Genomic DNA, 23492 nt, shown 5'->3' with positions numbered 1-23492 from the left:
TGTGAGATTAACTACTAAACATAGATCAGAAATTTATAAATAATATTTGCAAGCAGCTTTCACTTCTCTTGTTTTAGCTTTAGCTTGCTTCTATATCTCTTCTTTCAATCTTAGCCTTTTCTGTTTTTTTTCTTCTTTACTCTCAACTGCTTCTGCTCTTAGCAGAGCAACTCTTTTTTTTTTTTTATTATCTTCTGCAATGCTCTTACCTGTTTTGTATAAGCTGTATATTTCACTTTCACTTGTGTTTTATATTTTTTTTTAAGCATACTCTGCTTTTCATCTTTAATGTCACTTTATGGCCTTTTGATGTTTGTTCTCTATTGTAGCCTACTCCAGATAAAACATTTCTTGCTTTTCCTCTAGATTATCTAGTATTAGTGCTTACATAAAGAGCTCAGAAATGATAAATAATTGATATAATATAATATTAGATATGAGAATAAAAAATAATAAGAATAAAATAAGCTGGCAGAGATAGTAATAGTAGTAATTCAAGTTGCAAAATTTCCACACTTATGCAAAATTTTTCTATTTGTCTCTCCACTGGCTATTGGAATTTATGCTTTTGAAAGCAAAAATACTAAAAGAGAAATACTATTATACACATGCTAATAGCTCTGTTTTACATCAACAAAACACAAAACTGCTGTCTCTTAGATTCTATTGGCCTCCAGCCATCTACTATTCCTCTTTATTTGATTTTCTCTTAATATTTCAGATCTATATTTTATATTTTAAATTTTCAACTTAAAGTCAGTAATGATTAGTTAGCATTGAGGTCTATCAGACTTCAACTCAGAATTAGTTATCACTAGTATATAAGCCATGTACAGTTATTGTAGATACTCAGTTTGAATATCAACTTGGATAACTAACATTCTTCTTACTCACTCATTGAGTTCTCTCCTCCATCTGATGGATTCTGCTCTGAAGGATATCTCTCTTCTCATCTCTTCAACAGACTTTGTTCTGTTATTCTAACTCCTTAGACATTAACTCAAAAATGACATTACTAATAGCTTCATTGACATCTATATATTTTGCTGGTCTCTATATATACATTCAACTTCATCTTATTAGCATGTTTCTAATATTATGACAGCCTCTGTTTTCAGTTGATGAAAGTCTCTTTCAGCTTGTTACAGATTTTTGGGCTTTTTATATCTAACTTCTTGAAAGAAATCTCAACTCTAGAATTCAGCATATGTTTATAGAGATCTTCTATCATCTCTAATTGAATTATGGATGTGCTATACTTGTATTTCTTATAATGATTTTTTTTCATGTCTGCTGGCATTTTTGCTTTTTTAGCAGTCATGTCTCCAGCAAATGCAGTATCCTTCTTAAAATCTTTAACAGATTTGTCCACTACTGCCATAGATGTATGTGCAGATTTTTGAACAGATGACTTACTGGTAATGAATATGAAAGTGAATGGCTGGTTGACTCCTACAGATAAAATAACAACTTTCATCTTTTTGAAGGACTTATCTAATTTCTTATCTGCAGACATGTCTTCTTTCTTATTTTTTATTTAGATCTTTAGGATTTGTTTAAGCACTCTTATAGCTTGATTTTCTTTGTCTTTTTTGGATTCAGATTTCTTATTCAGATAGGCCATTAATTGTGAAGCATAAATCTCTGCATGTTTTTCATATAGATTTATAAGCTAAAAGAGGATAACTGTTGCATAAATGTTTGTGTTCTTTATCTTTGGACTGAATCTGAGCAGATACATGACACTTATTGTACTTGCACAATGCTGAATTGATATTATGTTAATAGTCATACATGCATTTCTGTTATTCTCATGCTACTTTTTGATCTGTTGTCTGGGATATTTATTGCCTCTGAGCAGCTTGAATCTATCAGACATAATTAGTTTTCTTTTGACATAGTCAAACTTGATCCATCCTTTATTTTGATCTGCCTTTTTAGCTATACAATTTCTATAGCTAGTGTTATATTTATTATATCTGTGTTTCTTGCTTGAGTTGTTCTTATCTGCCAGCTTATTAATAGTAGTCAAGAATCTTTTTTCTATAGTCAACTCAGTTTCTAGATAGTAGTCAAGAGTTTTTCTTCTATAGTAGACTCAGTTTTAGATACTATATCTAATTGCTAACTAGGCAATGGTGTAGCTTGCAAATTAGATTGCATTGGTTGTAATTGCATGTATCTATATAAGTTGTAGTATACCAAGAAGGAATCTATAGCTGTAGTCTTAAATACCTGATCTATGATATTCAAGATATTTCTTTTTGGCATCACTATAAACTGTTATCCATATAGCAAAAATATATGTATTGCTGATACTGGAGCATCCACTTTAAAAGAAGATAAAAATTCCAAATTAAAAAAAAGTAATATAGCAAGACTCAGATTAACATAAAGAGACCTATAGTTTTTCAGCTGATATTTAGCTGCTTTGTGAACTTCTTTGATTGAGAATAGTTCAGCTAAATTTTGATATAAAAATCTTATGCTTTAAAAAGAGTGAGTCTAAATCTATTATGAGGTTTAAACTAATATTCTGGATAAATTTTTCAAAATGTCCAAATTTATTAAGTATAAAAATAGATAAGATCTGAAAGATTTTAGCAGCTTCTTCTAAATATGCAGGTATACACCTTCACATCTCATTGGATTTTAGATAGAAATTATAGCATTTCTGTTTAAAGAAACTTCATATTACTCTTTTCTGAGTAGCTAAATTAGCTTAAAACAATTTTCTCCACAGGTCTGCAACTATTGGATCCACATATAAAATAGCTGCCTAGATGAATTATTAATAAGTTTGCTGACTTAAACTTTTACATATTCAAAGAAGATTGTTAGTGTTATTGAGTTTTTTGATCTTTTTTATCTTTAGCTGAAAGCTTTTCCAAAGTCTCTAATGAGTAGCTGTTAGGCTGATATATATGCTTGTTGCTGATTTGCTATATTAAAATGAAGGCGAATTTTTCAATTTGTAAACCAGCAATATATTCTAGTAATTGAAAACAGGGTTGGTGTAGATAGAAGACTCAGATCCTTTTTCTTATCTGACTAAGTTTTGAGCTGAACATATTGAAATAGATTCAACTGATATTTCTGCATATCTGATATCAACTTTAAATAAACAGAGAGTCCTGCTACTTGACTAGTAGTAGGTGAGATTGGTAATAATGGATCTGATGTCTCAAGGATTGTTTTAAGATTCTCATTATATGTTAAAATAAAAAAGATGTCCAGCTGAAAATAGTGATTCACTATCTAACACAATTTGAAAGAGGTTTTACTTATTATTTACTCTGTAACTGATGGCAGCACATGCAATTGTCTGTAGTGCTTCTACTTCTCTTTGTTGTATAGTAGAATGTAGAATACTTTTTTTACCAAAAATTATTGAATTTATCCTGTCTCATAGTGTGATAAATATAAATATATTAGTAAAATAAGCTCAAGCATCTGCTATAAGAAAAGACAGATAAGGTATAAGTAAAATAGAAAAAGAATAAGAAAATCTGAAATTGCCTCAAGCTGTTCACTTTGTAATATAAGATTCAAAGATTTCTAAGTATGCTTATAGCTTTTACTTGTTGAAAACCAGCAGAAATTTATTTCTTCACCTTGTATTGTAAAAATTTATCCTTATTTATATACAATATTTTTTTAAAAATATTGCTAGACATAATTTAGAGACTAAAATTATGACAGCAGAAGGTAAACAAAGCTTCAGTTCTCTCACAATGTCTGTATTCAGGCTGTATTTATACTGTACAATCTATGTTATTTTTAGTAAAATATCTTGGAGGTAATACAGTTTTTTTCTTAATATATTATCTTTGAATTCTCATTTTTTTATTTATAGCAGATACTATTACAACTTGAATAAGAAATGAAAAATGAAAAAAGTTGAAAGAATGAAAGTAAAAGAATATCAGATGTACACTTAATTCATTGATTGAAAGCTTTATAGAATGAGAAAACTTATGTATATTGAATATTTTTAAACTGTTTTTTGTCTGTTAGATAACTCTGTCTATAGTATGTATCTTGCTATTTATAAAATGTGAGACTGTGATTAGTATTTTCTGTCAAATGCATGTTGAAGCTTTGAATTAATTTGTCTATACTCTTCTTTATACTTTTATATAAAAAATAAACTATTAAAATCTATAAGGCATTCATAAAAAATCTTTAAATACAATTACAAATACATATTGAAGAGGCATTTTAAGATAAAATGAAAGATACTCAAGACACATTTTACATTCTTATTTTTGATAATAATAAACTCAGATGTATGCTATTAATATATATTACCTTATGACTAATCAATGATGAGAAATCAGATACTAGAGTGGCTTTCCTTTGTCTTACTACAAACAATCTTGTAATCATTACTCATTGACTCTTCTTTGATTCTCCTCTTTATTTGACATTAATTCTCATTTTTATACTGCTAAATAATTACTTCAATATATATATAATATATAAGAAACTATGTTGACTTTTAGTTTATGAGGGTTGAATCAAATAAGACAATCAGTCAGTTTGCAGGAAATCAGACAATGAATGGGATCTAGAATAAGATTCAAATATATGTCTATGAAATAATACATTATTTTATAAAGCTTATACTGAAATACAGAGACTTGATAGAAAAACTAAGCTAATTTATTTATAATGTTTTTTAGTAAAATGAATTTAACAAAATATAACAATAATCCTAATCTAGAGAATACAGCAATATTATGCATGTCATCATTCTTGATATGCTTTAAGCATATCTTTTTCTGAATGCTGATCAATGTGATGAACTGAGCATCAAAACAGTGAGTATCTTTAGACTAAGCAAAAAAGCAGATGCTGTATGTGACTTCAATATTCAATATGTTTAGACTAGTAACTAAGTGGGTGAACAAAATGATAGCTTAAGCCAAAGTGACAGAGATAGTATCCACATTAAAGACCTATAATGTTGCCTGCTGCTCTTTCTGTGGCTGAGTCTTATCAGATGAAGAGCATATGTCATCTATAAGCCTTTGGATATATAAATGCTGGAAATCATGCTATGCTAATTAATGCAAAATAAATAAATCAAAAGTGAAAATAAATCAGCATCAATATTTTTATTTTCTATCAATTTTAGAGAATGTAAAAATTGGCTTTTACTACTATGATTTCTATCAGTTCTCCTGTTTTTGTCATTTCAGCTGCCATATCTCACTCATCATTGTCTATAATCTCTATCCTCAACTTCTCTTCCTCTAAAGACAATATTAATGATCCTATTTTTATCTGACTTCACTTTTACCATCCTGTCAGAAAAAAAATATATTTAGATTTGCATTTGCATCTACTGCAGCTTTTATAAATATCTTGATTACTTCTCTCCTAAATCTCAATCAAATTTATACCAGCATGATATTATCCACTTGCTATGCTGCACTACAATTTTATGAGCATCTAATTTTAGCTTTTTCAACTTTAAAATTGTCACAGAAACAATATGAACTGTATAGCAAGTACTTCACTCTTGAAATGCAACAACTGTTTGTTGTTCTTTCACTAATCAAGAATGAAATTATTACATAATCCACCTAAAAAATAGTCTCTATTGTATACAAATAATAATTTGAAATATGAGACAGATAGGTATCTGTTGTCTCATCTCTAGAATATTTATATAGATAGATGTTTACTCTGTCAGAGACAGATTGGTCAGTAGCAGTAGATAACCTTATAAAGCTATTTAGAATGACATTAGATACAAAAGAGAGAAGTAATTTAACTAAAGAAAGAAAATCAGCAGGGCAAACAGAAGATATCATGCTAATACAGATCAGATTGATATTTAAAAGAAGAGTAATCAAGGTGTTTATAAAAGCTGCAGTGGATATAAATGCAGATCTGAAGGTTTCAATATTTAAAGAAAAATATTGTATATAGACAAAGATTAATTTTTATAGTACAAGGTGAAAGAATAAATTTTCACTAGTCTCTAGGAAATAGAATTTACAAGTATACTTAGAAATCTTTGAATTTTATATCACAAAGTAGACAGCTTAAAGTAATTTCAGATTTTCTTATTCTCTTTTTATCTTATTTATGCCTTATTTATCTTTTCTTATAGCAGATGCTTGAGCTTATTTTACTAATATATTTATATTCATAGCAGATTCTATTATATTTATTCTAAGCAAATAGATTTTTCTCTAGCATTTATAAAAGATTTTGTAGATATAAATACATATTTTTTGACTCAAAGAGTTTTGCTAGTTTTACAAATAAAGCACACTATGAGAGAGAATAAATTCAATAATTTCTGGTGGAAAAAGCACTCTATATTTTACTACATAAAAAAAAGAAGTAAAAACACTAATAAACTAAAAAGTTGTTAGATTCTTTATAGACAAAAAACATAAAACCTATAATAGTTAGAGAAATTAAAGCACAAAATCTAAAGATTGATACAGATGAGTTTAATCAAATACCTTCATATGATAACTATAATCTTCAAGAGATGTAATAATTGCTTGCTACAAGTGTTATAAACTCTTGTGATGTGTATAGACTCAAAATATGTATGCAAACTTTTCTATAGCAGAAATATCATATATGTATTTGAATACTGAGCAGTGTAATTTATATGCAATATAAACTTTTACTGTCAAAATCTTATATATAGTCCTGATAATATCTATAAAAAACTGTTAATTTTATCTTTTATTACAAAGATAATAGACTGTTAAGTTAAAAGCTTTAAAAAAATAGTATTCTATTTACAGTTATTCTTCAAAATCTTCAGGTAGATCTAGAAGGTATAAGAATAATGCACAATAATAGTAAATCCTTTCATGCTTTTAAAAAGAAAGCAAAAAAAAAATAATACTCATAAATTAATAAGTTCATTAATATGTCATGTATGTGTCTTCAGATAGATTGTAAGATTGTCAAAATGTTATAATGCTCTCAGTCAAAGAGTGTTAATCTATATGTGATCTATATAATCAGTTTTATTGAAGAGATGTTGTATAAATATATAGTCTAGTAAGACTGTCAAGTAATCTCAATATATCTTTTTATATATTGTATAATATTCTACTTCTACTATCCACTTACTAATATTGAATATACTACATTAAACAGTTTTGATAACTGCAGTATTAAGTTTAATGAGCATAGTAAACTATTTGTAATGCAAAGTCTTTAAAGCTCTGAGAATTATACTAAGTGTAACATATTTAAAAGTTTGCATGACTAATAGTATGATAGTTCTTTTGATATTTCTTATAAATCTCTAATTAAGTCTAATAAGGAGGATTTTATTTTTAATAAGAAATAAGTTACACTAAAGCAACAATTATGAGATATGCTAGCAGCTATAGATATAAAATTAATCAACAACTTTTGCAAGAAATACAACTCTCTCATTGTTAAAATAGTAAGTTCTTATTTTCTTGTAAAATTCTTATCTAACTACTTTTTTTTTGCAATTTAAATGTGAAGTAATCATTGAATTCTTTGAGCTGAAGTCTGCTGAAAAGATGATTGTGTGTGCAAGCTAGAAACTGACACAATGTAGAACTATACACTGATCATACTCATATCAATATATACATACAATACTCTATGTTTATTAGAAAATTCTAATGCAATAAAAGTAGCAATAGTTAATACAATCATATTCTCAATGTTACGATTTTTCCTTTTTTTTCTTTATTCTTTGACCCCTATTCATGCTTAGTCATGGCACGAGACCACGGGAAGGGCTTAGTAAGCACGACTGAGCCGCCTGGATACAACAGTGCTTGATGATGCACAATTACCCTTTTATGTATAACAACGATGCTCAAGAACAACGGGCACCATAGACACAGAGCGACACAATAAGTAGTTATATTCTTAGCGATACTTGTACAGTATTTAAGACCGACAGCTCTCGCTGGTATACCCCAGCTTCGAGCTAAAGTTTATACACACCATTCTACCTCGAGTCTATATCTGACCTTGAGTCACGCCACTCGGATATACATATAGTGAACTCAGGTGATTCCTCGAAGTGCGAAGGAACATCTGTTTATCACGTGTATCTGTCCATGTGACGCTTGGGCTTAACAATTAGCTCGAAGCTTCTACCTTCCCTTTCTCAAGCCCAATTGTGCTGAGAAACCGAATGCCGCCAGTAACAACCGCAGACCTAAACCACGACTTCTTCGAGCTTATTGCTTCCATCATTGGAACCCTGCTCGGACTCTTAGCCATCATCACCCTTTGCCGAGGACGACAATCAGTAGCAGCTTGGATAGTCAGGCACTATCAAGCCTTTCAGCACATTCAACAAATTCTACGCAACGTAACTCCGGACCTCCCTTTCCATGACATCCCCCCCTCCGCCAGAACGTCCTTCTTCCTGCAAGGGGGACCCGTACCAGAAGCCGGGAATAGCAACTCGGATCTGGGGAGCCTTCACGAGGAGGAAGGACCCCAACGCCCCGTTCGACGAGATGGCGGAGACCGCCACCCTGCTCTCACAGGGTTCCGGAACCCGTGGACGACGAACATCGATCAGGAGCCCGCCGAGGTCTCCAACTACGTCACTCCAGCCAACTCCCCCAAGCATTCCACCTCCCCAATTCCCTCAGGGATTGGAAACCGTGCTCGGGACTCCCTTGATGCCGCTCGGATGGCTACGGGACCCCGCGAAAGTCCCGACCCCCCCCAGAACCCCCCCGAAACCCCCACCGAGCCCAATTCTGGCTCCAGCCCGTCTGTCAGCAGGCTGGGGGTTGACAATCCGCGAGGAAGGGATATCCATCCCGACTACGACAACGCGGACATCGCCATCTCCGCGGCAGGGGACCCATATCGACACCTCCACGTGGGGAGTGAACCCGAGACTGGAACCACCAGTGAAAGGGGAAGGGCCGCCATGAGGAGAATCATACAGAGAATATTCCCGGAGTGGGACCTCAACGTCCCCTTCGACTATGATGAAGCAGTCAGACAGCAGCAGCAGAATCAAGAGCGAGAAGAGGCAGTCAGGCGAACCCAGGAGGAGCTCGCCAACTACGTCCAGGAAGAAGCCAGAGAGCGATACGAAGCTGAAGAGTATGATCGACAAGGACGAGCACAGAGAAGGAGAGAGAGAATCGAAAGAATGGGGTCCGCCTCCCCTAGGGAGTATGAGCTCCGTACCGATTCCGGATCCCCATTCAGGGAGCCCGACTCAGAGGACGATCCATGGACAGGACCTGCCAGCATTGTCAGCTGGGACGAAGCCATTAGACGAGGGAGGACAGGAGAACCCCAGACCATCGACCTTGAGTATCCCGCCCGCACCGACACCATCTCATCGGACGCCGACTCCGTCCTCGGAGCCTACGGGCTCCGAGTACCCGACAATGCCCACGTCTCCGACAGGGCTCTCCAGCGATTCCTGGGCAGCAGAGTCACTCGACAATTCCTTAATCCTGAGTTCCAGCGACTCTTCAGCCGCTATAGCCGAGAATTGGAGGAGACAAGAGCGCGCGGAGGGACGCGCTACAGTCGACTCCAAAGTCCTCCCATCATCCGGACCAGCGACCGAGGGGACGACGGGCCCAGTACCCAAGTCGACGGGAGGGTCCCCAACGACCCTTCATCCTCTCGTACCGTCAATCTACGACCTGCCCGTCAGTTCCCTCCTCGGGGAAGGGGACAGCGGGGACGAGGGCGACGAGGAGGACGATGAGGACAGTGATGATCCATATTGGCTACGGCTGGAACGAGCAGGAGAAGATACAGACGAAGAAGCACTGCGAGAAGAAATTGAGCGGGCCAGGGGCAAGGAATATCAAGAGTTGTACGAGCAGGGGAGAAATTATCTATGGCAGGACGTACGCTGGCAAGCGATGGCCTTAGGACTTGAGTACAGGTATACAGCAGGCACTGAAAAAGAAAAAATTCTACAGTATGCCGCAACGGAATACGCATGGCGAGAATATGGGCGATGACACCCAGAAGATCCCCTCATGCCGATACCTCCGTATCGGCCCGAACAAACAAAGGAACCGGCACCAATGCCGCATACCCCCCCCCGTCCCACCAAGACGAGCCATTTATATCGCCCCTTCTATTCGAAGCCGGGCCGACGACAATCCGTCAATCCGAAGCACGGCTTCACGGCTCATCCGAACAAGGAATCAACCGGCATGGCACACCGCTCAAACCCAAAACCCTTGGGCCGGCAGGGGGAGTCGGCTCCTCGGCGGGCAACCCCCCCCGGATCAGGCGGAATCAAGCGGGAAGGAACCCGTTCGGGACGACCCCGAAGCGATCCGCCTCGGATTCACAGTACGAGACGGAGTAATCGTTCGGGTAACCGAACCAAAAGGAAGCCCAATCGCAGACGACGACTCCCTACACTCCTTCCCTGGACCACCCACGGAGTGGAAACAACCACCCTTCGACGGGTGGCCCAATCCAATGGGGGCACTCCCACATAATGCCAACGTATTACAATGTCACCCCGATCTCCTTCGAAAGCCGCGTCCCTTCAAGGGAGCCTCTGACGACATTGACCGATTCCTGGTAGATTGCGAACAGTATTTCGAAGTCTACATCGGATACATCGGGACAGACATGAACAAAGTCGCCTTCGCTACTTCCTACCTAGAGGATAAGGCCAAAACGTGGTGGATCCTTATCTCCCCGAACTTCCGATCAACCACCAGGGAGCATTATCGATATCCCTCGTGGCCGGTCTTTAAGCGCATGCTGAATGACAAATTCATCGACCCTGCCGTTCAAGAAGTTCATAAACAAAAGATCAAGGAGTATAAGATGGGAGATAAAGCGGCCACCGATTACTTCGACGAGCTGGAGCGGCTCGCCAAACTTGCGGGGATCAGAGAAGATGTCGCGAATGACAGAAGAATGGTAGAAGCCCTCAAGAGAGGAGTCCCGTCCTCATACCTCACAATGATCTCAGCTATGGGCGTCAAAATCCTGATGCCCGTAGGCTACGACGAGTGGAAAGAAAGGATCGTCGAGATGTACAAGGAACGACAAAGGCAGAAAGCGGAAGCGTCAACCTTGCAAGAATACGGCAAGAAGTCGACACCGCCAACCCCGAACAAGTCGGGGCAAACTGCCGGGAAATCATCGGGGACCCCTTCGACACCGAGCTATAGCGCCCAGAAGACCAGGACGGGAACCACGTACACTGGCACCGGGAAACCAATGGACATCGACCGGATGAAAAAGGAAGGAAAGTGCTTCAACTGCGGGCTGAAAGGCCACATGGCCAAAGATTGCCCAAAGAAGAAGCGAACCCGCGAAGACATCAGGGCACAAATCGCCTAACTGCAGAAAGAAGATGAAGAGCTGGGGAAAGAGACGAAGATCGAGGAGGTAAAAGACAAGGCCGACCAGTGAGCGACTCCACTGGATCGGCCAAAGGACTACACGGTGTGCAGGCTCCCATCGTTGGACACGCTTATGATACTTCTGTAGCTATGGCAGTAAATACGCATTCAAATATACCACGATTACACACACAACCCAGAGAGTCGAAACCGAAAACTCAAACGCCCACGGGCCGAACAGGGACAGAGGGTCCCACCACGTGGCTCAAGCCATTCGACACTGAATGGACATGGAGGGCCATCAAGGATGCCAAAAACGAAGCAGTGGTGAAAGCCATACTTCGCAACTGGATCCATCGGACAAGAGCCGAGGAGGTGGTAGACGAACTGATAGAAGGAATCAGAGGGACGGAACGCAATCGCGCCCTCGAATGGCTAGATGAGCTTCGGGGACCCAAGAAGTACATCCTACGAACCAAGACCCCCGGGCGAGACCTAACCACAAAAGGGCAAATCGAGGTGTTAACCTCCCGAGCCATACACCAGGTAACGGCCCTGATCGACAGCAGCTGTACAGGGAGCTCCATCAACCGAGCCTTTGTTAACAAACATCACCTTCCCACTAGGGCAACGGCGGCCCCAATACCAGTATACAATGCCGATGGGACAAAGAATCAGGCTGGCTCCATTACCGAATTCGTCGAGCTCAGATTAACCATCGGAGACCACTCCGAACGGATCGATCTGGCAGTAACGGATCTCGGAACAAAGGAACTCTTCCTCGGCCATGACTGGCTGATCCGTCACAACCCGCTAATCAACTGGAAAACCGGACGGATTATCTTCGCCAGGTGCCGATGTAGGAAGATCCCATTCGAATTACCGGATGAGGATCCTGAGGACCGGTGGGATGAAGAAATGGAGGATGGAGAAACTATACTTGCGGTGGACCTCCAAAGGGAAATTCACATACGGGCCATCCATCACGCGAATGACCTGGCCGCTAGAGCAAACCAAGGAAAGGTTGAAAAGACGTTCGAGGAGATGGTACCCGAATGGGCGCGAGACTACAAAGACCTCTTCGAGAAAGAGAGCTTTGACGAGCTACCCGCCCCAAAACCTTGGGACCACGCCATCGAACTGATCCCAAACGCGAACGCCAACCTAGATTGCAAAACCTATCCGCTCGGACATCACGAACAGCAGGAGCTCGACAAATTCCTAGACGAAAACCTATCCAGCGGAAGAATCCGCCCTTCGAAATCCCCTATGGCATCCCCCTTCTTCTTCGTCAAAAAGAAGGACGGAAAGCTCCGGCCAGTCCAAGACTACCGAAAGCTTAATGAGATGACCATCAAAAATCGATACCCACTACCTCTGATCTCCGAACTAATGGATAAACTACGAGGCGCCAAGTACTACACGAAACTCGACGTACGGTGGGGATATAATAACGTCCGAATCAAGGAGGGAGACGAGTGGAAGGCTGCGTTTCGTACCAACCGGGGACTATTCGAACCAACGGTGATGTTCTTCGGACTCACAAACTCCCCGGCTACCTTCCAGTGGATGATGAACGACATCTTCAAGGATCTCATTTCCACCGGAAAGGTAACAATTTACCTTGACGACATCTTGATCATGTCTAAAACAAAAGAGGAACACCGCAGCCTAGTAAGGAAGGTACTAGCCCTCATGAGGAAGCACAAATTATTCCTCAAAGTGGAGAAATGCGAATTCGAGGTATTAGAGACAGAATACCTCGGAGTGATCATCAGCGAAGGGAGCATCCGAATGGATCCAGTGAAGGTGGCAGGGGTCACCGAATGGCCAGAACCCAACAAAAAAAGGGAACTACAGTCATTCCTTGGATTTACCAACTTTTACCGACGATTCGTTCGCAACTACAGCAAAATCGTCCGCCCGATGACACAATTGATGGGCAATGCACCCTGGCACTGGGGGCTTTCTCAACAGAACACCTTCATAGACCTCAAGAGACGACTAGCGGAAGATGTCGTGCTGGCCATCCCAACCCAAGAAGGGAAGTTCAGGGTAGAAGCCGATGCAAGCGAGGGAGCAATAGGGGCCGTCCTCTCTCAAAAACAAAATGAGACATGGCGACCTGTAGCCTTCCTCTCCAAGGCCCTGACCGTCACTGAACGAAACTACGAGATTTACGACAAGGAATTGCTCACCATCATGCTCGCTCTGGAGGAGTGGCGGCACTATCTTATCAGAGCTGAGGAGGTGTTTGAGGTCTGGACGGACCACCAAAACCTACGATATTTCCGACAGCCCCAGAAACTCAATCGACGACAAGCCCGTTGGGTGACGGAGCTCAGTCAATACCAGTATACCCTCCATCATAAGGCAGGGACGGCGAACAAGAAGGCCGATCTACTAAGCCGACGATCCGATCATGACCAAGGGAGCACAGACAATGAAGGAGTAACCCTGTTGAAACCGGAGCATTTCCGCGCCATGATAATGCCGACAGAGGAGGAGATACACGAGCGAATCAAGAGCGCAACCCGGGACAATCACAAGTGGGATCAACGGGTAGCCCCTTCACTCAACCACAAACGAGGAATGACAAAAGAGGGGGGCTTGATCCACTATGACGGACGGATTTATGTTCCCCGAGACCAACAGTTGCATGGCGAAATCATCGCCACCTACCATGATCACATAACGGTGGGACACCCGGGCATTGCCAAAACCAAAGAACTCGTACTACGAGAGTATTGGTGGCCGAAAATGGGGAACGACATAACCGCCTACGTTAAAGCTTGCGAAGCTTGTCAACGGGGGAAGTCCTCGACACAAGCGTGAGCGGCACCGCTCCATCCCAACGAGGTGCTGTCCACCCCATGGACACACATTTCAGTCGATATGATCACCGGTCTACCCGAATGCGACGGATATGATGCAATCCTTGTCATCGTAGACCGATTCTCCAAAGCGATCATTCCAATTTCGTGCTCCACGGAATTGAACTCCGAAGGATGGGCCAAAATCCTACGAGACGAGGTGTACGCCAAACATGGAATGCCTCAAGTCATCATCTCAGACAGAGGCCCCCAATTTGTCTCCAAATTCATCACAGACCTATATCGCATCTTAAACATCAAACAGAACGCGTCCACAGCCTATCACCCGCAGACAGATGGACAGACGGAACGCGTCAATCAAGAAATCGAAAAGTACCTACGTCTTTTCATCAACTACCGACAGGATGACTGGACTGAATGGCTCGCTCTTGCGGCCTTTCAACATAACAACCGTGTACACTCTGCGACGGGGAAGACCCCATTCTTCATAAACCATGGTCGTCACCCACATATTACCCAAACAAATCGCGTTCGAACAACGACACCCGCATCAGCAAATTTCGCGACGGATATGGAAAAAATTCATCACGAAACAAAGATATCCCTGGAAAAGGCAGCAGCAACGATGAAGGGACACTACGATAAACATCGTCGAGCAAGTCATGTTTACCAACCAAACAACAAAGTTTGGCTGGACACAACGAATCTTCACTTACCACGACCAAAAAAGAAACTCGACGACAAACGCACAGGGCCTTTCACAATCATAAAAGCCGTCGGACCAAGTGCATATAAACTACGCCTACCTCAAACTTGGAAAATCCATGACGTCTTCAATGAAATACTATTAAATCCATATATCGCACCAGCTTTTCCCAACCAGCAACGACCACCTCCCCCACCACCAGATTTGATCGATGAAGAGGAACACTTTGAAATCGATCAAGTTTTAAACCACAAACTACGCCGAACCAAAGCGAAGGGCGGAGGAATGACTACGACGGTTGACTACCTAGTCAGCTGGAAGGGATATGGACCCGAATCCAACCAATGGGTAAACGAAAAATACATGAACACGGAAACGGCCATACACGACTATGAATTATCCCTTAATTAAACCATTGGGACGATGGTCTTAACGAGGGGGTAAATGTTACGATTTTTCCTTTTTTTTCTTTATTCTTTGACCCCTATTCATGCTTAGTCATGGCACGAGACCACGGGAAGGGCTTAGTAAGCACGACTGAGCCGCCTGGATACAACAATGCTTGATGATGCACAATTACCCTTTTATGTATAACAACGATGCTCAAGGACAACGGGCACCATAGACACAGAGCGACACAATAAGTAGTTATATTCTTAGCGATACTTGTACAGTATTTAAGACCGACAGCTCTCGCTGGTATACCCCAGCTTCGAGCTAAAGTTTATACACACCATTCTACCTCGAGTCTATATCTGACCTTGAGTCATGCCGCTCGGATATACATATAGTGAACTCAGGTGATTCCTCGAAGTGCGAAGGAACATCTGTTTATCACGTGTATCAGTCCACGTGACGCTTGGGCTTAACACTCAACAATCCACAGTATATGAATAGCAATAACATGTATATACAATCAAGATCTCTGTAAGTCTCAAGACTTTTATATAACAAGAGAAGCAACAGATGTCACTAAGTCTCAAGACAAGAGTATTGTAACACAATACACTACTTTGAAACACTTTCACAAAATCTTCAATCAGTTTCAAGCAATGCTCAGATCAAACTTGAAGACTTTAGCATATACAATCTATAACTTAAAGCTAAGCACTTTAAGTAGATACACTTCACAATGCATTTACAAGATCCACATGGTTTAAACCTATACAATTCAGAGAAATACAAAATACAATAAAACATTATTTACAGATTCAAAAGATTTGAATCTCTGCTAATTTGTGAAAATAGCCAATAAAGTGAGCATTAATCAAGCCAAAGAGTTTGAACCTCCACCACTTATAGTATCTTGTATCACAAATACCTCAAAAACTCAAAAGAATATCATCAAGACACTTCTTTCTTATTTTCAAGCTAGAGTGCAAGTCAAAACTATTTATTTAATCTGACTAGAGTTTTGTATTAACTATTAATACCTTTTGCAATATTTAAATCACTCAAAATAGTATAAATATAAGTCTATTCTCTTGCTTGAAGTTACAAACTAAACTCAGAGGCTGAAATACAAGAATATTATATTTTTACACTATAACAATAGAAGTTTGAAACTTTTATATTATTTTTATATTGTGGTATTTAACTATTTTACAGTGGCATACTTTTAACAAATTCTAATATAGTATTGTCAACATGCAAAACTTCTTCTTAGATAGTTGTTTTCTGAGGAAAATCTAACAAACATATTTGTATCTTCTTTCAGTGATTCAAGATTCTATATCATCTTAATCAATCTGAGTGACTGAAACAATCTTTGAAGAGAATGAGAGCCTCTATATATTGAAAAAGATAGACACTACTTTGCATAAAATTATTAGTGTAAAACTAGCAAACTTTCTGGAAAGAGAAAGATGCATCTGCTCTTGCAAGTTTTTTTATAATTGCAAGGGAAAAATCCAGCTATTTTGAGCAGACTCAATAAAATCCATCTGGAACAAGAGTTTATTGGTAGAACAAGCTTCTGCATTCACTTTGAGAATAAATAGACAAAACATAAACAAAATGCATGTTATGATTTTACTCTTAAATCATGACTTACTAATCCTTACTAATCCTAACCAAAAAGCTTAACTTCATAAAAATAATAATGCCATGATAATACTATAATTATATGTTACTCATCAGTGTACAATAGGTAGCTGAGAATAATACAACAATGGTTGCTATCTCATACCTTTATCATAATAAAAACTGCAATATATAAAAAACTCACTATAGTGATAGCATAGCAGAAAAACAATAATAAACAAAAGTAAGAGCATAAGTATTGTCTTTCAAACAATAAGTAGGAGATATAAAAATCAGACAATAGTTGCCTGTAGAGCAAAGGTTCTTTAGACAATATTTAAGACAATAGTGTACATTAGTGTACTTCAGTCTCAAGCTAAGGTTTAATACATCTACTACACTTTCTGACTATCTAGTGTGAATACTTGCTATAATAGCAGACTATCTCTATCAGCCTTGCCCATTTATATTTCTATCATACATTATCATCATCTATCTCATTATCCTTATCATACCCTATACTAACAACAAACTCAGAATCAAAACTCAAGAATAAACCCTAACAGTAATAGTGCCAACTATTTATGAGTGTTTAATAGAAACATAACAATACAAAGAGAATGAGAAAGAGATTCAAGAATTACTCCAAACTGTCTGCTATATAATATCAAGCTTAAAGGCTTCTAAGTATACTTATAGCTTCTGCTTGTTGAAAACTAGTAGAATCTTATTTCTTTAGTTTGTACTATAAAAATTGGTTCTCTTTTTATCTACAAGGTTGTCTCTTAAATACTGAGACCCAAGAGATCTGTTTTCTTATCTGCTGTGACTTCTATAAGCATCTGGACTATCTATTTAAACCTCATCCAATCCAGACCAGCCAGATACCACTAATCTGCTCTGTGAGTCCACTTTCTATAATCAGGTCAGCTACATCTTTTGTATCTGGTGCTTTCTTGAATAGTTTTATAAAGCTATCTATGACCAATAATCAGTCCACCCTCAGCTAAATAAAACATTCATCTGTGTACACACTCTGGCTGATAAGCATCAAATGTTGCACACTAGATACAAAGAGAGCAGACAGCAGGCAGCCATCTGTCACTAGTAACAGGTTATCAACTGCACAGTGGATCTCTGGGCAGATTGTATAGATGTTTCATCATGTGAGCACCAGTGGAAATATGGTTTTCATTTTAAAAGTGAAATACTCATTGCTCAGCTCTTTTGATGCTGTAGCAGATTTAGAGCCAGGAAAACCAAAATTTGGTGCTCATAAAATCATAATGTGGCACATCATAACACTGTATTGAAAAATCTCCTTCCACTCATCTTTCTATGACAATTCAACCCATTGATGCCTTAGTAGACAGAGTGCATGTCATCTCCTGTCAAATTGTCTGATATTCTTTCTCAAGCTAAACACTCTCCTCTTTCTTGCTCTATAGCAAATTCATTCCTAAGGAGTCAGATAGACTCTTTCTGGTGAGCACAGATCTTATTTTATTCTTCTTAAACATGGTAGTGGCTATAAAGGTTGAGCTCTATAGCTCTATAGATTTAGCAGTTGTATTCATCTATATCTCTGATGCTGGCAAGAGTATGAGTGAAAGTGACTGGTACTGAGCCTATAACTTGCTGATGGAAGACACAAATGAATAAAGTAATGGAGTCTCTCTTTGGTTCATTATCATCAGCAAGTCAGTTGAAGTCAGTAAGCTCTTGAGCCAGTTTATGCTTTCAGCATCAGCAGACTTCCAACTGGTTTTTGATTTGCCACTCTTGAGTGGTAACTCTAGCATAAGCAACTGTGACTCATACAGTTTATAAGACATTCTCAGTGTACCTCACAGTGTTGGTAAGAAGGAGACAATTGTCTTGGAGAGAGAGTAGAGAGGAGAAGGGGTTCACTCCTCACTTAGTACTCATTATAGTACTGATCTATAGAAGTCTTTATTACTGCCTCAGTTGGTGACAACAGAGTCAGAATTTTAACTATCAGAAGGAAATCTTCTTCTTTGAGGAAGAGGAGTTCTATAAGATTATAGGAATTCAGATTTTTTGTCATCTGAGCTGATAATGATAGAACTGCTAGATGTATGTGAGACTGGAGAGCTCTCAGATCAGCACTCCTCTGCTAAGCTTTGTTATTAGTTATCAGAATCTTTGAGGAAGACCTCAACACCCAGGCAATGACCACCCTCACTCAGGCCATCCTCACACCTCCTGTACTTGAATATGCTATGCTGTTGCACACCATAAATGTCTCCATTGCTAAAAAAAACAACCAGAATTTGCCCTGCTGAATGAAGGCTCTGAAATTGTGATCATTCACTAGGATCTGACAGAAGAATATAGCCTAGACATTAACAGACATAGAAAAATGGTGATAGAAACAGCAGCAGATGCATGAGACAAACTCCCTGGATATGCTAAGAAGCTAGAGATTGTAGTTGACAGCTTGACAACTGTTTTTTTATTATACTCTTTTCAGAGGATATCTTCTCCTTTGGCACTGATATCTATAGTGCCAATCTCTGAATTATCTGCAGAAAGCAGAATTTCTGCTGATCTGAGAGACAAGTCTCTTTGCCATTCATGGTCTGAAGATCTTAGAGGAGAAAGATGATGGTGGAGGAGAGTATATGAGTTGTGAATTCAATCAGTTATGCATAGAAGAAGGAATATCAAGGTGCTATACTGAGCCTGATGAGCCTCATTAAAATAGAATTGGAGAATGTGCAAATTATGATATTGCTGAAGAGGCTATTACTATACTCTATGAAGCCCATCTTTCTCTCTCCTTCTGGGGACTAGCAGTGCTTGCATTTGTATATATATGCAACTGTTGCCCTACAGCATCACTTTCTAAAACAACACCATATACTGGCTAGCATAAGAAGAAACCTGATGTCTCTAACTTGCATGTCTTTGGCTACTTAGCTTATGTCTATATTAAAAAGAACAAGTGACAAGGCCTTCAGCCATGGACTACCAAATGCATATTCATTGGATATCCATCAAGTACAAAGGCATAGAAGTGCTGGAACCCTGTAATCAAGAAGTTCATCATATTAAGCTATATCATTTTTGATGAGCAGATGTTTTCAGGAAATACAAAAACTCTTATCAACCCCTTCAGTGATCTATTTTTGATAACCATCAGCAAACATGGACATGTTTTAGACACCTTCTTCCAGTGGATTATAGACTCATTTTCTTGTGTATTATAGCTTTTTTTGCCAAATCTTTGCTGTTAGCATATAGGTCTTATACTGAGAGTGTGACAGATGTGTCTAGGATCTTCTGGTATACTCAGAGAATGGCTGTTGAGTCATCCAATAGGGACCTGTTTCTGTATGCAGGCTAGTATTTGTTTGGTAAGAAAGCTTCTTCTTGTTTTTTCTGGTCTAACTTTCTTTTGGTAAATAGGGCTTCTTTGTTCTTTTTCTGAGTCTGGATTGTCATTGCAGCTACTCTTGCATATTATTTGGAATTCTCTACATTGATATTAGTGCATTTCATCCTAAGAAAACCCCCATCAGACATCATCACTTTTCTCAGTAAGCATAGCAACATGTGCAACATCAGGCTCATTATTTACTTTTTCTATAAAAGCCATTGTAGGGCACTCAGGGCCTTTTTCAATTATCATGTGGTCTAAAAATCCTATAAGGTAGGCTGAGCAGTCAGAGCATTAGGAGCAGATTGGAGTAGTTGAAGGAGGCAGTGACTAACTGAAGACTCCATCAACAGTAGCCTTCAAACATGTGTACTGCTGAGCATGATGAATAGAGCTACCATTACAGAAACAGAATCTCTGGTTTACAAGGATGATATAGCTGACCTTGACATAGAGCAGGATCCAAGTGCAGTCAGCTGCAAAGTGGTTGGACTTACCACAGAAGAAACAGCCAGCAGATCATGCAGAAAAGAAGAATGTGTTTTATGCCTGCAATATGGGATTCTTGAACTGGTACATTATTACAAAAGTCAAACCAGTCTGAGGAACTAACAATTGAACCAGAGGCTGCAGGGCTGCCTGAGTGAGTGACAGTTTCTCAAGAGCAGCTTGAAGATTGTCAACAGTGGCTCTGGCCATTTTCTTGATGCAGGTATCTGAAGAGTTTTTAACTGAAACAAAGCTATCACTGTCTGAATCTGAGCTCTCACTGTCAGAAGCAGCAGCTTTCTTCCCTTTTCAGTGATGTGAATGGGTTGGAGGGCTGTCTGAATCTAAGTAAGTATCATAGATGGCAGATTTAAGCATCCAATGGTCTGCCTTTATTACATTCTTGATGGAGGAGGGTTCATCATGGTTCCAGCTGAAATTAACATGATAGATGCAGTCCTTGATATACTCTCTAGTGTGATAGTCAAAACCTTTCCAGAAGGTATGCTGCTCTTCATTCTAAGCTATGACTCTCTTCTTATACAAAGCTTTGGCTATAGGTTTGAACTGGCAGTGGTAGCACTTCAGATCCTCAATTTTAGACATCTCACAGTGGTGCTATTTCTTGACAAGATCCTGAAACTTGTATAGAGAGTGTTTGTGCTGTTAGGAGATGTAAAATTCCTCTATGAGATCAGCCTTGAACATGTGCCAGTCACATTTAGCTAACTCATCATCATAGCTATCAGATGTTTTCTATAGGTGTTTAGCTTCTGAATCAGCATAGCATAGGATTGCATGAATATGTTCATTATCTGTGAAGGCATGCAGCTTCACAAGGTGATCAAATTCATCTAAGAAGTCATCTAGCTCATTGAGGTCTAGTGATAAGAACCTGAGAGCCTCTTCAGAATGTAGTGCTAGCACTGTGCCAATCTCAGAAGATGCACACATGGCAGAGGCAGTAGCAACAGTGGCAGTAGATGCAGTGGCAGTAATAGGTGTGGTTGTGGTAGAGGTGATAGGAGTGGCAGATGGTATTACCAGTGGCTAATAATAATAAAGACAATCTAAAGAAAGTAATTAATACAGACAATATAATAGACTCAGCTAAGACTTCTTGTAAAAGACAATAGATGCACATAGTGGCATGAAATCCTCTACAGTGTTATGTGTGTGTATTGGTGTAGGTGTGATTAGTGTATAATGCTACACTGTATCAGTTACTAGCTTGCACATACAACCACCTCTTCAATGATGAACTTATATTGGCCAGATACTGGCATAAGCATAGTATTCATATATATTTTTGAAAATAATAGTGTGAGTATGGTGATGGTTGTGGGCAGATAGATTTATCTTATTCAATAGACTTGGCATAAGTGACAAGTTTGAACATACTAAATAATATCTGCTTTTATGTCAGGCTACCAGTAGCAAATTTTTACAAGCTGATGAGTAGCATAAAATCTTTTATAGACTACCTTATCATGACAGACTATCATGACTGATATATGCTTTGACTAGAGTAGAATGAGCTGGTGTTTGGCTTGTAAATTTTTATGCCATAGCTTATTGTTCTTTTCAAAGAAGTTTATTGTGTAGTGTATAAATTTCATGTAGTTCTCATCTGTATGTCCTGTTGGCCATTGTAACTTTGTATATCATCATAGGATATATACTAGTCTTTGATCTCACTGAACTTATTGAGCTGCTTTGGCATATCAGTATAAGTTAGCAAATTATTTAGTTCACATGAGTTGTCTGTGCCTTCTACCTCATTGATAGTGAATATAGAATGTATAATGTTGGCTTGACTATAATATAAACCATAGTGTTTATGTAGAAAATCTTCCATTCTGTCTTCTGGCAGTGGTGGATCTCCTTCTTGTGGTGGTGTAAGGCTAGCAAACTCTTTGGTTTGAGAAAGATGTATCTGTTCTTGCAAGATCTTTTATAAATGCAAGAGAGAAATCCAGTTGTTCAGAATAGATCTAATAGAATCTGCAGAAATATGGGTTCATTGGCAGAATAAACTCTAGTGTCCACTGTGAGAGCAGGCAGATGAGATGCAAAGAGGATGAGAGAGATTTGAGGACATTTTAAGCTGTTCACTGTACAATACTAGGCTTGAAGGTTTCTAAGCATGTTTATAGTTTCTGCTTGCTAGAGAGTAGCAGAATTTTATTTCTTTTCTTTGTGCTATAAAATTTGGTCTCTTTCTATCTACAATGTTATCCTTTAAATACTGAGGCTCCAGAGTCAGCATCCTTATCTGTTATGGCTCCCATGAGTGCCCTGACCACTTCTCTAGACTACTGTTAAGTCCATGTGACATGTGACCTAAACATATAATAAATAGGCACTGTATCATCTTTGTACAATCATGCCTAAGTTCACTATATGTGTTTGTGTGGTGCTATATCTCAAGGCCAATACAAGTCAGCTCAAGATAGAATGGTAGAAGATAAACTTTAGCTCAAAGCTGAGGTTTAACCAGCAAGAGCAAGCCTATTTATATACTGTACAAAATTTCCAAGTCCTGATACTTATTGTTCTTGAGTGTTGCTACTGTCCATAAAAAGATCATTATATGTTGTCAAGAGCTATTACTATATCAGAGAATAATGATGAATCAGCCTGTTGTGCTGACTAAGCCTTTCTCTCAGTTCTAAGCACTGGTCTAGGTGCTCTGACTA

General features: G+C 38.8%; 1 protein-coding gene across 1 annotated transcript; it reads right to left on the bottom strand.

Moving 5' to 3' along the window:
* Positions 1 to 1114: 1114 nt before the first annotated feature.
* On the bottom strand, positions 1115 to 1516 carry BT62DRAFT_922679 (uncharacterized protein; the record flags this gene model as incomplete). Its single annotated transcript, XM_043184422.1, has 2 exons — positions 1115 to 1374; positions 1417 to 1516. 2 exons carry the CDS (start codon positions 1514 to 1516, stop codon positions 1115 to 1117), a joined length of 360 nt encoding a protein of 119 aa, XP_043036030.1.
* Positions 1517 to 23492: the final 21976 nt, after the last annotated feature.

This window comes from Guyanagaster necrorhizus, assembly GCF_019112545.1.
Source record: "Guyanagaster necrorhizus MCA 3950 unplaced genomic scaffold BT62scaffold_29, whole genome shotgun sequence".
Classification (NCBI taxonomy): Eukaryota; Fungi; Basidiomycota; class Agaricomycetes; order Agaricales; family Physalacriaceae; genus Guyanagaster; species Guyanagaster necrorhizus.
Note: the sequence above shows the minus strand (reverse complement) of the source record. Positions and strands in the feature narration are given on the sequence as shown.